General features: G+C 43.7%; 1 protein-coding gene across 1 annotated transcript in view; it reads left to right on the forward strand.

The window, feature by feature from the left end:
* The first annotated feature begins 3,412 nt into the window (after positions 1-3,412).
* BEND4 (BEN domain containing 4) overlaps positions 3,413-18,235 on the forward strand; it is a 28,460-nt gene continuing 13,637 nt past the window's right edge. The window contains exon 1 of the mRNA XM_015572392.1: positions 3,413-3,973. Within this exon, the coding sequence (XP_015427878.1) occupies positions 3,415-3,973 (559 nt within the window). The 5' untranslated portion in view covers positions 3,413-3,414. The remainder of the gene's footprint in view (positions 3,974-18,235) is intronic.

Here is an 18,235-nt window from a genome sequence, read left to right on the forward strand (position 1 = left end):
TGTCAAGTCTGAGAATGCAGCATTTAAAAAAACTGCAGGCAAAAACTTATTTATGATTGTAGCTATTCTCTGATATTCTGAGTGCACTTTAATACATTATCTTCATAATGTAGGGTATTACATAATGATTTCTTTTTCAGCATATTACGAGTTTATCCTTCAATTAAGAAAACAAATCATACTTGTCCCTAAGTCAGATTCTTTGCCCTTAAATCTATACCCTAATGTGACTTATCAGTATGATTAAAACTACTGAGTCTTATTTTGGATAGTGAACAAATATATTGAGCAATTTTTTCTAGACAATTCTATTTTAGCCTTCCCTTCCATATTTTGTTCCTTTCATCAAGGTTATGTTAACAGTGTATAGGCTGTAAATCAATTGGGACTATGCTGATTAAAATGCAAACAGTAAATACAACTTCAGGTCTAGAATGGGATTATAGGATTAAAATGAATGAAAACTGCTAGTGTGCTAGAATTGAAAATTCCCAATCAATATCATCCTTTGATTTTACTAATAAAAGAACAAAAACCCGCAAGTAAAGAAATGAAGAGGCAACATCTTAACCCACCCCAGTTAAATGGTTCAGCTGTTTACTATCTTGTTTTTGGTCATAGTGAAGAAGTGATACCCAAATATTTGAGGTCTTTCCCCCATTAAGTTTTTATTTAAATCATGGGCTCAGTTCTTCACTCCACCTGGCAGGGGGCAGAGCACCGTCAATTCAGTGGTTGGTGTGTGGAGATACTTGTCACATCCATATCCCTTTTTCTCCAAGGCAGGAAACAGACTAGACTACCTTGGTAGCTTCTTCAGCCAAGTTCCCAGCCCATCAATCCATTCTGGCTTGAAACTATGCCTGGCATCTGGTTCCTTCTTTAGCCCTCAAACTAGTGGTGTAAAACAACAGACCTTTGTCTATTCTTTGTGGGATTCAGGACAGGAGTACAAATGCAAGCCCACATATCATAGATCTAAATAATTAAAAGACCTACTCAAGCTAACAAACAAAAGTATGTTCAATCTGCCCACCCTGGCAAAGACACCATCATCATGACCACGTTTGACTTTCAGCCAGCCCATGGCCTTCTGTTGCCACCCCCAGCGTCATCTTCCTGTAGCAGGAACCTCCTATGCACACACGTATGGATGCCCCAGTTCAAACTTCCAAGCTCTGGTGCCGTGGTCTGTCTTTGGGAAGATGGCTCAGGGAAGAGACCAGCCCTTGGAGCAGTTTGACTAGGGAATTCCATTCCTCACTGTGGGGAGAGTGTGGGCTAGACGGGGAGGGTCTAGGCAGGGGCCCTCCTGCCCGTGTCTAGGGCAGTACTACTCCCTAAGAGTGAGGAAGCACCAAGCCAGGAAGAAAATACTACTATGGCCTCCCAGCCCGCTTAGAGGGGTCTTGCCACCCCTACCCAAGTAAATCTGAAATTGCTATGAACTGAGATCCTCTGTTTGTATACAGGGGTCCCTCATGCATTCAGTAAATGTTTCTTGAGGTACCATGCCGGCCCTCGGACCCTAGTGCACTCCATCCCACTGTGCTCATGGAAAGTAGTCTCTCTTCCTCTCCTGAACCTAAGAGCGCCGGCCTCTGTGTGCTGACTGCTGATTGTTTCAGGGGGATCTGGGAACGGTAGCATTGTATGGATTTGGGAGATATGAGGGGTGCTTCCTGTATGCCAGGTATCTTGAAATAGGAGATGTGGACCACCCTCCAATTCTCCCAGTACCTTAATTATTTCAGAAAAGAATAGTAAGAAAAAGCACCCTAGCTGGTTTGGCTCAGTGGATAGAGCATCAGCCTGTGGACTGGAGGGTCCTGGGTTTGATTCCGGCAAGGGCATGTACCTGGTTGCAGGTTCGATCCCCGGCCCTGGTCAGGGCACGTGCGGAGGCAACCAGTTCAATGAATGGATGAGTCTCTCTCACATCAAAGTTTCTCTCTCTGTCTCTCCCCCTCCCTTCCACTCTCTAAAAACGAAATCAGTGGAAAATATCCCCAGGTGAGGATTAGCAATAAACAAATAAATAAAATTTAAAGAAAAAAGCGAAGTGGAGCGTGGAGGTTTCCGAAGGGTGGTTTCATTGGTCATATATCCTGGATTTCTGGAGAAATCAATTTCTAATCACAACTCTTATGGTTCCTTGTTCCCATAGAAGCCCTGGAGGATCTCACCATTTTTCATTTTAAAAGTTGTGGGGGTTTTGTTTACTTGTTTGTTTTCAGGGGGAAAAATATAGCTAGTCAGCATTTTCAGAGACAGCAAGTAGCTGGTTACCCACTATCATAAACAGCAGTTATTGACACCAAAAATCTACAATATTTCGTTTGTTACCATTATTTGGGGGTGGGGGTCTCTCTCTCCCCATCTCTCTCTCTCTCTCTCTCTCTCTCTCTCTCTCTCTCTCTCTCTCGACTTAAAAGTAGCTCATCCATGCTGGGTGGTGGTCAGGAAAGAAGGGACTCTACCTTGTGACATTTATATTTAGGATAAATTTTCCAGGCATTTAGACTGACAATATTAAATCACATTTCCACCGTTTCGGGTGTTTTTTTTTCCCTTTGTTTTTTTCAGCGAATTGATTGCTTTCTCTTTGCTCTTTGCTTTCGCCGATGAACACTTAATATGCTTTAGAATTCGTGTATGTGAACTGGCATTCTCATGCCATTTTGGGAGCTGCGGCACCCTGACAGAAGAGGCACTACTGTTTTTCAGATGACACTGACAGAGATCAGCCTAAACGTTGGCCTTGATGAGAAATCCAAGTTGGCAGATAAATGAAAAGAAGGAGTAGTGGGCACAGATACTGGATAGCACGTACAGTGTTGCTCTGGGGCTCCTCGTGGTGTGCCTGATGGGCCCACTCTTTGTTTTATCTGAGATGTCTCGTGAGCTCTTCAAAAAGACTTCTCTTTCTTCTCCATTTGTATCTGGGAGCAGCGAACTCTCGGCAGGGATTGTACCAGCTGATTAATAGCAAGGGCGAGAGGGCACTCCAGAAATAGAAGTAATGATTGCTCTAAGCCCTCCTATCAATGAGAAATCGAGTCTGCAGTGGCTGGCTCGATTCATTAGAGTAACGACATTAATGAAGCCATAGGTGCAAGTTCAGACCTGGACAGGCCAGTTAATGCCACAGGGAGGGGAATCTCTCTACGGGGCCCAAAGGCGCACAGTCCAGAGGAAGGCGCTGGGGACGACTCATCAGGCACCCCACCAGCCAGAACAGCAGGAACTGCCATCTTGTTAAAAGTGCATTCTCCGTGCCACCTTGATAGGCGATGGTAGAAATGCATATTTCTAACATTTTTTAATGTTAAACTCAAAACTGGGGACTTGGCTTATCTCTTGTCTTTGGCTGCCGGTCTCTAATGTGCCTTTTCCTGTGTTTCAGAGAGCCGCATGATTTTGGATGCCTTTGCCCAGCAGTGCAGCCGAGTTCTTAGCCTCCTCAATTGTGGAGGCAAACTTCTGGACTCCAACCATTCTCAGTCCATGATTTCTTATGTCAAGCAGGAGGGCTCAAGTTACACTGAAAGACAGGACCCGTGTCATGTGGGGAAAGGGGTCCACAGTCAGACTTCAGACAATGTAGACATAGAGATGCAATATATGCAAAGGAAACAACAAACTTCTGCCTTTTTGAGAGTTTTCACTGACTCCCTACAAAATTACCTGCTCTCGGGGAGCTTTCCGACTCCAAACACCTCATCGGTCAGCGAGTACGGCCACCTGGCCGACGTGGACCCTCTGTCAACCTCCCCCGTGCATACACTCGGAGGCTGGACCTCCCCGGCAACGTCTGAATCCCATGGTCACCCATCGTCGTCTACGCTGCCTGAAGACGAGGAGGAGGAGGAGGAGGAAGGCTACTGTCCCAGATGCCAAGAGCTGGAGCACGAGGTCATTTCACTGCAACAAGAAAATGAAGAGCTCAGAAGGAAATTAGAGAGCATCCCAGGTACCCTGTCATGTTACTTACGGGACAACTGCAGCTTCTTTCTTTCCATTGTCTCATCTGTGTGTGTGTATGCATGCATGTATATGTTGCTTATTTGTTTGTTTTTGGCCAGCTATGTAGAAGAGTTGGAAAAACAAGTATGCATGGGGTACCCTTAGCCCACCTGTGCCAAACAGAAATTTCAGGATGAGCCACTAGCCTTGTCCTGTCTGTGTTTAAGCCACATAATTCTTGGGTATAGGCGTGAAGGCCATAGTCACATTGAAAGATGCCTCTGTTGATATAAAAGTGATCCCTAAGTGTGGTACAGTGAGATCAGAATAGGCCAAGCACTGTGAGCCTGAGTTTCCTTAAAACAAATGACCCTGTTCCTTTAAAACACCTTTTGTATTTTTACAGACATTGATATATGTGTTTTATTAATCAGAGATAGAAATTAAAATGAAATGATACCTTCAGAGGGACAGGGCTCGAGTAGTAATGAACAGATGAACTCTTCTAGTCCATTAGTTTCTCACCTTTCCTGTTAAGTTTCAATAGGCAGGGTGTCTTTTTAGCATGCAAACTCCTCCGTACAGTTAATAAGCAGCTTTAAACTAAAAGGAATAGATCGAAGACAGACCAGTAATTAGGCTGATCCCAAACTATTTGTGCCCCTGGCAAAATATGAGGCATTTTCTGTCTCTTAAAGACACAGATTTGCAGAAAAGTAAAAGTCATCTTTATGGCAAGGTACTGATTGTGCTTATGTATTTGAATTCATGCCTGCATGTCTGTGGCTGACAAAAGATATTAAGCCCTGGCCAGTGTGGCTCAGCTGGTTGGAGTGTTGTCCTGTGCACCCAAAAGCTGCTGGTTTAATTCTCCGTCAGGGTGCCTTCAGTCAGGGTGCATATGGGAGGCAACCAGTTGTTTCTCTCCCCTCTCTCTCCTCTGCCCTCTCTCCCTAAAAAAAAGAAAAAAAAAAAAATAACTAGAGCAGTATCTTCAAACCTCTTTAATTACACAGCCATTGATAAAAAATTTTGAGCACCAATGTACACATTTATTGGTTAATTACATAGTACATGTTCACTATACTAATACATTATGTTCAAAATAAAGCATACATAATAAACTTAAATCTTTTAAAATCCTGACTTGAGGATATGTTTTATTGGTTGTTTTAGAGGGGGCAGGGAGAGAGAAACATGGATGTGAGATAAAAACATTGATGGTTGCTCCCCATATACATCCCGTCTGGGATGGAACCCACAACCTGGGTAAGGGATCAAACCTGCAACCTGTTAGTGGTACAGGACAACGGAGCCACCCAACCAGGGCTCCGTTTAAATTTTTGAAAGCTGATACATAAATATAAACAGAAGTCACTTTTTTCCCTAACTCGGTGCCTTTGTGCCACCCAATTAGGCGGCTGAATCTAGAAAGGGCATGTTGAAAGAAGTCACCCACTTGTTCATTAGTACACGTAGGAAGCAAAAACAAGTGTAAGAATTGCCAAGACAGAAATTTATTTCCTTTCTTTTTATTTAAAACAATTTTCCAAGTAGCCCTAAGGTTTGGTTCAGAATATTTTGGAATTAGATTTAATACAGTAGTTTTATGGGCGAGAAGCAAGAGGTAAAGTAAATCCATTCCTTCTTTTGTGTTTGAGCCTTGGGGTTAGATACAGAGTCACGGTGTCTTCTGCCAGGTTGCCACGTATTCCACCAGGTTGGCACTGACTGCAGGAGAGAGACTGGGTAGAACCTGCAAAACTATAATGGAACCAGAGCACTTCCAAGTCAGAGAGATATGGGTGCAGCTAACACATTGTGGGATTTTACAACTTTCACAGTTCCATAAATGATGGTCGATTAACTATAGTTTTACCCCCAAAGCGGTATTTCCCATTTTACTCCCCACTCCTTCTCTTTCATTGAGGGAGAAAATCATGACCCAGAGACCAACCAATTGTGATACTTAGATCAGCTATTCAGAGCTGTGGGTAAGAGTTCTAGAGTGCTAGGACAGGTGACATAAATATCCAGGGTATTATTGCCTAATTCCTAAATATTTGGCAAACCATCTGTCCTTGGTAAGTTCTATGCGAATAGAGGGTTTCAGCCCACCTCTCGTTTCCTGAATCTGTCCCAGATGAAATGTCTCTGTTGGGGATAATGCATCACAGACCTGCCACTAATCACTGTCCTTGTCTACTTCCCAGGAAGACAGTTTCTTGACCCCCTCTTAACGCTCAGACATTGAATAGCACAGGTTGATATTAGCTAATTACTATTACTGTAAGCATTTCAGCCCCGTTGATAACCTTGAACTTGAACCAATAGACATTTTACGTGGAGAACAATGGTTGCATTAATCTATACTGAAACCCATCTATAAAGATAAAAATCAGTTTGACTATTATGGATAGAAAAAAGTTACTATAAAGCGCAGGAAATAATTTATTTGTGATCACTTTATACATGTCCTCACTACCTGGGGACACCTTAGCATTGGGCATCAGGTTGAATGTGTCACTTGGAGCTGAAAACTCGACTCAAAAAGGGACATTATTGCCCTCTTGCCTTCATCTCCCAACTTCTGTTTTGGCTAAACAACCAACCAGACTGGTGATCACCCAAGAATCCACTTTTCACTCCATTAGGAATCTGTTATTTTTAGATACCCACTTGAAGAAAAGTGCAGCAAGTAGCACTATGGGTTTGCATGTATCAAGGGTATTTTGCAAGTAGTAACTTTCCTGTGTAATGTGGGATCGATTTTCTCTAATCAGTGTCACGCTTCCCACTGGCCCCGGTAGGCCTCTGTTGTCCTGGAGGCCAGTACATTTGCATGGAAGGACCTGGGACTTTCCGCTGGTGGAACCTAGTGACAGCCCAGCAGGATGGATGATTGTAAAGGAGATGGTAGCATCCCGCAGTTAGCAGAGGAAATAAGGTTAACAGGGAGATGGGGCACCTGCTCTAGGTCAGAGCCAAGACACTTGCCCCAGCCACTTCTCTGCCTCTCCACAGTCATGCTGGTGAGCAGCACTGAGATTCTTGTTTTGTTGTTGTTCTTGTTGTTTTTCCTGAAATAAAGCATTAGTACCTGAGAGCAATTCTTGATGTGAACGTTCAAAAGACATGAGCCTATTAGTTTACAGGAAGAAAAGATTTCTCTTGGGTAGCTATCAAAGGGGGAAAGAAAGGTGGTAGATCTTACTAAAAGGAAAGGTGGGGAGAGGTGTTCTTTCCAGCACCACTTGAGAGGGTCTGTGTTACTGTATTATTTGTGAAACATTCAACAAAGTCTTACCAATTATCAGCTACCTGCAAGCAAAGGGCTCTGGACAATACTCGCTAACTTACTTTCCAAAGTTAACTTGCACGTGTAGGCAATTAAATATTTTATCCCAAAGACGCATTAGCACATTTTCTTCTGTGTTAGATGATCACACTAGAAATTAGACAGTCTGTTTAAAAGTTTAAAATTTTTAAAGTAAAGCGAAAACAGGTTAAAAGAAAAAAAACTACAAAAGGAAAAGATGTTTGGATCAGGAATACAAAGAGCTGCGAGGTTATTAAAGGAAGGAAAATGGGCCCTAACCAGTTTGGCTCAATGAATAGAGCATCAGCCTGTGGACCAAAGGTCCTGGGTTCGATTCTGGTAAAGTGCATATACCTTGGTTGCAGGTTCCTCCCTGGCCCAGGCCTTGCATAGGGACTCGTGCAGGAGACACCAATTGAATTGTTTCTCTTACATCAATATTTCTCTGTCGTACCCTCTCACTTTCACTCTCTCTAAAAATCAATGGAAAAATATCCTTGGGTGAGGATTAAAAAATAAATAAATAATAAAAAAATAAAGGAAGAAAAATGCTGGGGAAAACTTTCGTGGAGAGGGCGTCAACTTAGCGTACTGACATTTATTTAAAAAGCTTACCATCAGCACTAGGTGACAAAAAGTCATAAGAGAGGATGGATATCAAATATCATTATTTCGTGTAAATTAAGACCCTGGTGAATGTAAGGCACGCCAATACTTTATGTTCCACTAAGAAAGAAGAAAAACACTGCAATAGATTATAATTATCTTCGAACACCAAGTTCAGAGATTTTAAAATATAAAAATACAGGTGTTAGAACCATAAGATATGGTCATTTAAAAATAATTTCCTAAGTAAAATTATTATGATACATTATGGGACAGAAATACTTGTTGATATTTTTAAAGAACTTTCTACTTTTTAAAAAGTACACTTAATATCATCTCACTTTATCCTTGTAACTCCAGTATTTCTAATTTACAGACAGAGGTGTTCAAACCTGGACAGGTGATCTCTGTGCAGACCTGGGAATGTACTCCAGGCCTCTGCTCCAGATCTAGTTTATTAGAAACTTCCACCCTCAAAACAGTCGATCTCATTTTCAGGGTAGTTATCTTCTCTAAAGTTGCTGTGGGCACTGAACACTGAACCATTGCTCCTAGGGCTGTGGTCGGCAAACTGCGGCTTGTGAGCCACATGCGGCTCTTTGGCCCCTTGAGTGTGTCTCTTCCTAAGCCTTAGGAGTACCCTAATTAAGTTAATAACAATGTACCTACTTATATAGTTTAAGTTTAAAAAATTTGGCTCTCAAAAGAAATTTCAGTCGTTGTACTGTTGATATTTGGCTCTGTCGACTAATGAGTTTGCCGACCACTGTCCTAGGTTCCTGTGAGCCTTTGGTCACAGCATTTTTATCAGCCGGGTGATACCTTATTCTATGTTTGTTTTTGTTTAGAGAGACCTTATTTAATATATAGTGTTGACTGATTAACATTGAACTCACTGCCAGCAGCACTATAACTAGTGCCTGAGTGAAACTGATCTGACACAGATCATCTCCGTAAGGCACGGCACAGCCTTCTTGCACTTGGCAGCACTAGAGGCACTCAGCTGTACATTGGAGTACATTTTAAACAGCAATCACCAACAGTAAGCGCAAAAATGTGCATCATGTGGCATCGAAGAGACCATGAAAAGGACACTTGTTTGCAGTGTGAGAGCTGAAATAGGCGGAGCGTTACCTTGCTCGGCCTCAGCTGGAGATGTGTGCGTGGGCGGCTCAAACTTTCCAGTGACGTGCAAACGACCACACGAGCCCCTTGAGTGTTGCTTTGACCATTAGAGAGCAGGCAAATTTGCAAACACAAGCCACAAATGAAGGGGATCGCCTGCTACAACCTGGAGAACTAACCTTGGATTGCGCAGTTCTGATCCTAGTAGTCCACAGCTGTCATTTTCTAAGTAAGATTCTTAAAAGGCACAAACTTTCCAGTGACCTGCAAACGACCACACGAGCCCCTTGAGTGTTGCTTTGACCATTAGAGAGCAGGCAAATTTGCAAACACAAGCCACAAATGAAGGGGATCGCCTGCTACAACCTGGAGAACTAACCTTGGATTGCGCAGTTCTGATCCTAGTAGTCCACAGCTGTCATTTTCTAAGTAAGATTCTTAAAAGTAAATCCATGTCAGCTGTGGGGTAATAGTAGTTTTGCCAGAATAAAAAGCCCTTGGAGTGAATGCAGTGTGTATTCGCCAGTACCTCCACTGCTCACGCCGCCCTGCAAACTCACATGTGCCCAGAAGTGCTTGTGGAAGAATGCTCAGGCCGACTTCTGGGCCTGAGAAACACACTGATCTTATTTAATGTGTGTGTGTGGCGGGGGGGTGGGGGGGGGGGGGGGGGGGGGGGGGGTGAGGACAATGAATACATGTAAATTTTTCATTGTAAAAAAATTAGAGGCTAGCCAGTGTGGCTCAGTGGTTGAGCGTCAACCTATGAAGTAGGAGGTCACGGTTTGATTCCCAGGCTAGGCACATGCCCAGGTTGCAGGCTCTATCCCCAGTGTTGGGCATGGCAGCTGATCAATGATTCTCTCATCATTGATGCTTCTATCTCTCCCTCACTTCTCCCTTCCTCTCTGAAATCATTAAAAATATATTTTTTTAAAAGTTAGAGCAAATGGTATGAACAGAGAATCAAGTTTTTTTACTTAGAATTTGGTAAAAGTCATCACAACTCTTATTACAGCCGCAGGTGAGATTGAAGGACACAGAACAACGTGAGGTGAAGAGAATGGATTTCAAGTCAAACGGAGTTTGGATTTCTGGTCCTGCTATTTGCAGGCTGTGATTTTCGGCAAATCACTTAATGATTCCGAGCCTCAGATTCCTCTTTCTGTAAAGTGAGGTGAACAGCACTATAGAAATGTTGGAAGTATTGTATTCATTAAGTAGCAACTAGGTCTCCCAGTAGGCACTCAGTAAATGGTGACTTTAAGAACCGGAGAGGGAAACTTGTTGCCTAGTAAGACAGAAGTCTTAAATCAGGGGTCCTCAAACTTTTTAAACAGGGGGCCAGTTCACTGTCCCTCAGACCGTTGGACGGCCGGACTATAGTTTAAAAAAAAACTATGAACAAACTCCTATGCACACTGCACATATCTTATTTTGAAGTAAAAAAACAAAATGGGAACAAATACAGTATTTGTATTTGCATGTGGCCCGCGGGCCATAGTTTGAGGACCCCTGCCTTAAGTGGTTTTCTAAGATTATACGTGGTATTCTTACCTTGTAAAGAGGCACCGTTCAGTTAGCTCCCCAGGTGAGAAACCTCAGATCTCTCCATACAGCATCTCTCTCCGCTGTTCTCAGTCTCTTCTCCTATGGATTCCAGCGCAGACATACCCATCAGTGGCTCCCTCCTCTCACCCTCTGCTTTCATCGGGGCCTACCTCACAGCCTGGGCTGCTGCAGGAGCCACTCAGCTCCTCTCCCAGACGCCAGGCTCGCCCACTGCTGAAAAGCCTCTGAAGGCTTCACACGTCCGTGGAATCAAGCCCAGCAGCCTCCGTGGGCACGCGCAGTCCTCTGCTGCCTGGGCTTTCCCTGCCTGTCTCCGTAGACTTGAGTCTCACTTCCCGCCATACACCAGTGTCCCCGCCCCACTGGACAGTGCCGTTCCTGAGGAGCCACACACTTTCTGCCTCTGGTCTCCCCTCATGCCTGCTATCCCTTCTAAGAACACAGCGCCCTTTTTCCCACTTGAGAAACTCCACCTCACCTTTCAGTGTTCGGTTCAGGGGACACTCCTCTTTAACAGACCTCTCCTACAGTTCCCAGGCAAAATCAACCACTTCCCATCAAGCCTGTTTCTGTTAAAGTCCGTATCAGGGGAAGGTTTTACTTTTTGTATGTGTCTCTCTCCTGATGGCCTGAAATGGGAGGGGCAGGCCCTTAAGGTCCTTGAGGACAGAGACAAGTCATCTTTGTATCCCTACTCTCTAGCCCAGTGTCAGGCATGTAGCATCCACATGTCAGTTAGATTACACAGAATGTTGTCATCATCAAAAGCATAACCATGCATCTGTTGGCTGAGTAATGCTTAAAGCTCATGGCTTATTTCTAGCTATTTACAGTTCAGGCGCTCATACTTTACAGCGACGATGTAAGTAGGACACTCGGAGATGTTACCAGCGCAGATGGCCTGGTCGTCGAAGACCGTGAAGGATGTCGGTCTCCCTCTGAAATTGCATGTGATGTATTTTGAGATCGAGTTTTGAGATTTACAAACAATTATAGAGCAAGGTAGCTTACATAACGCTTGAGGAATGAGAAGAGAAACTCTGATCAAGATTTTAACACAATAATCTGCAATGAAAATCAGGCCCTTGAAACCCAAGTGCCCTTAAGACAGGCAAAAAGAGAATTGCAGCAGCTCCTTGGAAGAGCTGTACCTCACCGTTGTCACTCGGACTAGACAGCAGCCCAGTCAGCAGCGTCAAGTAAGTGGCCTCTCTCAGGAATGCACTAGGCTCCAATTCATGAAATAACAATAGCTTACGTTAGGCAGTATGTGCTGGGTGCCTTCTGCTTTACATGCATTTCAGTTGATTCATGTATGCAGTAAGTAATATCCCTTTTTTTTTAAATCCTCGATATTTTCCATTGATTTGTTTTTTTAATATGTTTTTATTGATTTTAGAGAGAGGAAGGGAGAGAAACATCTATGTAAGAGAGAAACATGGTTCGGTTGCCTGCCTCCAGCACACACCCTGACTGGGGACCACACGCACAACATGGGCATGTACCCTGACCAGGAATCGAACCAGCAACCTTTAGGTGCATGGGAGGACTCTCAACCAACTAACACATACTGGCCAGGGCTCCATTGATTTTTTTTATATATATATATAGAGAGAAAAACAATCTATTGCCTCCCGGGGATCAAACCCCCAACCTAGGTATGTGCCCTGACTAGGAATCAAGTCCGCAGTCTTTTATTATGTGTATGGGATGATGCTCAACCAACTGAGCCACCAGGCCGGGCATAATATTCTTGTTTTACAGATGAGATAACTGAGATAACAGAGGCTAAGAGGTTAACCAGTTAACTGTCACAATATTTTACATTTAATTTAAAAAGGTCCACCACTTGCATCTATAGACACTTATGGTGTACAAAAGGTTAAGTACCGTATTTGCCGGCGTATAAGACGACTGGGCGTATAAGACGACCCCCTAACATTTCCACTCAAAATACAGAGTTTGTTATATACTCGCCGTATAAGACTACCCCCTCTTCCGCATACCTTCCACACACCAAATAAAAGGTAAAACAATATCAGATTTGATTTTAACATTTTAATTTATATTCAAATGCTTATGACATGCAGGAAAACTGTCACAAGGCTGTAGGTAATCAAACATATACATAAAACAGTGCAAGTTTATTACCGGTAAACATACCGGTAATTCACTAAAGAAAACACACTCTATAGACTGGTACCGTAGATGCTTCTCAGGAACACAGGCAAGCAGCCCACAACCTAGAGGGACTGTCAATGATAGAAGTAAGATAACAAATAGAGGGAGAGAGCAAGTGCCGGGCAAGTCCCTAGCAAGTTTGCTGGCGTGACAGTTTCACCTTAAAAGCCTTCAAACTCCTCTTCATCATCTGATATTAAAAGTTCATCCACGACATCTTGGTGCCATGATAGGGATGATAGGGGTTTGACTGGTCGACATTTTCTATGCTGTACTGTACAATGGGGCAGTATTGTGGTTGGCTGTTGGCTGTATCCAAAGCCTGATTTGATTGGTCCCTGCTCCCTGTTTGCCCGCCCTGTCACTATAGCAGTCTGGTCCACCCTTGCATCAGCATCTCCCTGGGACCTCACTAGTGCGCAAGTGCGAGCTCTTCAACATTCTAACAGGCACCATGATAGCGCAAAATCGCGAATCTTCAATGCATATGTAAAGAAATATACGGTAACCCGAATTTACCACACTCGCAAAATCGCATAACAGCCGAGCATACACCCAGCAGCGCTGCTGATGCCTGAACGGTATGTGGAATGAAGTGGGCGGGCATCGGGAGGCCACTATGGCACGGGGCAAGCACTATGGGCAGTCTATCTGAAGTGTACCTGGCGTATAAGACGACCCCCCACTTGGAGGCATATTTTTCAGGGCCAAAAAATCGTCTTATACGCCGGCAAATACGGTAGCTTGCCCAGGATCACACAGCTCAAAAGTGCCAGAGTCAGTGCATGAAGGGAAAAAAATAGTATCCAACAAATTACCTTTGGACCAATTCCCCAGCCTTTCTGTCAGTGAACTGTTATATTCTAGTATTCTCTTAGACCAGCTTCTTTTTTTAAAATATATTTTTATTGATTTCAGAGAGGGAGGGAGAGGGAGAGATGGAAACATCAATGATGATTGAGAATCATTGACCGGCTGCCTCCTGCACGCCCCCTACCCGGGATTGAGCCCACAACCCGTGCATGTGCTCTGTTTGGGAATCGAACTATGACCTCCTGGTTCACAGGTCGATGCTCAACCACTGAGCCACACCAGCTGGGTCTCATACTATCTCAAAGACCCTGTCTGTGTGGATTTAACTAACTTTCCCTGATGACGTAAATCATCCACCCAGGCCAGAGCATCTTTGTTGTGAGTGCAGCACATTCATCTAGGTAGCTCAGGTATTTGCAACCTGATATTGGCAACCGACTCCTCTCAGTTTGGACTTGATTGATGCAAAAGATCTTCCTACTTTGCTTTCTCCCTCCCAGGTATTTTATACTTTTCCCAGAATTGTCAAGTATACATTTTAAAATGTCACTACATAGAGGAGGAAAAAAATGGTAAATGTCAATATCAGGACAGGCAGTAGGGACATTTGGGTACCTTCATATCCTCGCTTCCCGTTAGTCAGAAGTTGCTACAGTTTTGGTTCCTCATTTATTTTTTTATTCAACCTTCTAGATGGACCTGACTCTGTCAGAATGCGTGAGTGAGTGAGCCCTGCCCGATGGGGCTGAGGGGGGTGGCTTCTCCATCAGCCATGACTCGCTTAGGATTCGTCACGTGCACCAGGAGACAATTAGATGTGAAGGCCTCTGGAGCATCCGTCAGCCTCTTGGGAATTCTGTGATCTTTCGGCTGCTGTAAGCCTTGACCTCTCTCTCCTTAGAGGCCAAAGGAACAGGGTCAGGCCGGGGCTGCAGAAAACCACATGGGAAGCCCTGGCCCCTCACTCCCCATCCATGTGGGTCCCACGCCCTCACTCACAAAACCCAGTGTGTCCACAGAGCTGTCGGTAACAGAACAAAACGGCAAGAGGACCGCGGGTTTTCCACTGCTCCTGCTCAGTGCCCTGTGTGCCCCGGGCAGGCAGCACGGGGTAGCTGTGGTCAGGATGTTCTTCCCCCTTTCTTCTCTGCTTTAAGAGACACAACTACCTCCACTTTCCAGGCTGACTGGTTTATTTTATTTTTTTCCATAGAAAACATTTCACTTGGTTTTATAGCTTCCCTGTGTAAATCTAGGCAACTCTCCGAAGAGCCCTCCATCTGGGGGTGATGTCCCAGATCCATGAGGGCAGGGGCCCTGGGGAGAGGGTCCTGAGGCCTCTGCCTCCTGAGGACCAGGGCTGGGAGTTTGCCATGGGGGGCAAAGGGGCGGGGCTGCTCCAGGCCCGGGCAGTGGTTATTTCCGGTTTTTAGCAGTTGGCCGAATCTGAGCCTTATCTTCCTGGCCTTCAGCCTTGTGTGCCAGGCACCAACCGACAGGACCCACTCGCCTAAGGGGAGCCCCTTAAGTGCAACATGTCTGAAGCAGCTGACCTTGCTCACAGCTCTTCGCACTGCTGCCCAAATACTAGCATTTGGGGTGTACAGAATGGGAGAGTCGACCTCCGAGCCCTTCCAGGGCCCGTGATCAGCACTGAGGGTAACAGAGCCAAGGAATGGAGACATCCCTCAAACAACTTTCAGATTCTTCTAATACACGCCCACTGTAGAAATTGTTTAAAACTGATGTTTGCAAGCGCGATAAAGGATGAATGTAATAACTACACGAATCCCGCTACTAAAATATAATCACGGTTAATTACTAATTATTAACACTTTGGCTTATTTCTTTCCAGTCTCTTTCTCTAGACACATAATTACTTTAACAAGGTGGAAGTCATACTGAATATTCAGAATTTATTTTATTTTATTAGATGTATTAGGGCAACATTGATTAATAAGATTATATGAGCTTTGAGTGTACAATTCTGTGGTACATCATCTGTTTATTGCGTCATGTGCTCACCACCCAAAGCCTAGTCTCCTGCTATAACCATATATTTGACTCCCTTCTTACCCTCTTCAACCTCCCCCCAGCCCTCTTTGCCTCTGGGAGCACCACACTGTTGTCCGTGCTCATGCATTTGTTGGTCTGTTGCTTTCTGTTTTTATTCCACGTGTGAGTGAAATCACATGGTGCTTGTCCTTTTCTGTCAGACTTATTTTGCTTAGCATGATACTCACAGGATCCATCCTATTGTTCAGATGGCAGGATTTCAAATATGAGTAAGGGATCAAAAGAAGTTTCCATTCAAATCCTAATCCATTCATCAGTATTGACAAATTTTACTGAAACTTTCAAACTAAGTCCAGTACCTTGCCCGTGTTACTTGGCAAAGCAGTGACATCTGTCCAGTTGCGTTCGATTCTAACCACAGACGGTGAGGACAGAGTGCTGCTCCTGGGGTCCTCCCCCTCAGCCTGTGCAGAGCCGGCTTCACCCAGTGAGTCAAGTGGATCCCAAAGGAGGCTCCCAGTCAGTGAAATCCAGAACTCGGACACAAGCCTGTGTTCTGCCTCCATTAGCTTCTCCAGGCTGCTGCTCTTTTTCCCGTAATTAATGCCCATTGCAAGAGATGGGTTCTCACTCACTGTGGAATCCCTTAAGTGGATTAGACTTTGAATAGGCAGGTGACATTGTGGGTACTTGACTGGTCTTATTAAACTTCAGACTTGGCCAGGTGTGCCTTCTTTTTGTTGACTTTTGAGGAATATATTTAAATGATGATTCAAGAGTGGCCTGTGACACAGGACTGTAAGGCAGCAGCCTATAAAGATGGTTAAGAAAATAATTTTTCGGCAAGAAGAAAAATTTCCTAACCCACTCCTACTTCCTGTCATTCAAATTCTTCAAAGGGTGTTGATGGGGTTTTTGATTTGTAATGTCAATGTGATATTCCTAGCAGTGGATAAAGATGATCATTTCTGGGGAGAAACTAAGATGGCGGCAGAGATAAACACCGGGAAGTTAATGCCGCTCACAACAATTGATTAATACCTCAGAGAAACAACACTTCACCCAGTGAGTCAAGTGGATCCCAAAGGAGGCTCCCAGTCAGTGAAATCCAGAACTCGGACACAAGCCTGTGTTCTGCCTCCATTAGCTTCTCCAGGCTGCTGCTCTTTTTCCCGTAATTAATGCCCATTGCAAGAGATGGGTTCTCACTCACTGTGGAATCCCTTAAGTGGATTAGACTTTGAATAGGCAGGTGACATTGTGGGTACTTGACTGGTCTTATTAAACTTCAGACTTGGCCAGGTGTGCCTTCTTTTTGTTGACTTTTGAGGAATATATTTAAATGATGATTCAAGAGTGGCCTGTGACACAGGACTGTAAGGCAGCAGCCTATAAAGATGGTTAAGAAAATAATTTTTCGGCAAGAAGAAAAATTTCCTAACCCACTCCTACTTCCTGTCATTCAAATTCTTCAAAGGGTGTTGATGGGGTTTTTGATTTGTAATGTCAATGTGATATTCCTAGCAGTGGATAAAGATGATCATTTCTGTTTGCTTTCTTTAAAAAAAAAAAAAAGTGGTAAGAAAAAGTAAAGAAAGCCCAGTAGTGGTACTTTAAAATTGGGGCCTAGGTTAAATATTTCTTATTTTCTTTAATGTGACAAAACCATCTTAAGAAAACACCCAGCTAAGACATAGTGGCAATAATTCGTATAAATTAGGCTATTACCTGAGCTACCAAGGCCGTTAAAAACAATTACTTAGTACTCTGAAAGCCTTCTGAGATAAATCTTAAGATGTAGGAATTGCTTATGCAATGCTACAAAAAATGCCAGGCTCTATGTTGGATTACTATCTGGTCAGTTTTATTGTAATTACTCAGTGATTCTATAAGACTAAGCCTCAAAAAAATAATGAGCAGTTAATGACCTACACAATAATCAAATCTGAATCGGGCCAGGTCAGTTGAGTTTCTTGAGAGGAGAGAGAAGAGGAAACCTAATGGGAACTGTGGGGCAGGTGTAATTCCGGTTGGAAACAGGACTAAATCGCATGGCAGTCCTGCTCTCTGAAGAACTAGGTATAAGTCTGTCATTAAAAAATGGGTGTTATGTTATTGATTAAAAAGTAGTAGAGTATTAGCTTCCAGTATTTTAATTTTAAAGAGCATCATTGGGTACAACTGTTACAACTTGAGTGAAAGAAGACAAATCATGTTCCTTCAGTGAGACGTTCCTTAAATTCATCTTAGATTAATTTTGACTGGAAGGTTTTCAGGGAATTGTGCTGAGCCTAAAAATTCCCCCCAAACTTAGCATCTGTTCTGTATTCACAAATGGAAATAACTACATGTCAAATGCAAGAAGATTCTATTTCCTTTTAGACCAGTGATTCTCAACCTTCTGGCCCTTTATTTTATTTTTTTTAAAAAATTGTTTTATTGCTTAAAGTATTACAAAGAGTATTACATATATCTCCTTTTTTTTTCTCACCTTGACATTCTCCCGGCCTCCCCTACCTCCCCCCTCCCTCCCCCAGTGTCCTGTGTCCATTGGTTATGCTTATATGCATGCCTACAAGTTCTTCGGTTGATCTCTTACCACCCCCCATCCCCCAACCCTGCCCGGCCTTCCCCTGT

The sequence above is a fragment of the Myotis davidii genome, unplaced genomic scaffold, assembly GCF_000327345.1.
Source record: "Myotis davidii unplaced genomic scaffold, ASM32734v1 scaffold629, whole genome shotgun sequence".
Taxonomy (NCBI): domain Eukaryota; kingdom Metazoa; phylum Chordata; class Mammalia; order Chiroptera; family Vespertilionidae; genus Myotis; species Myotis davidii.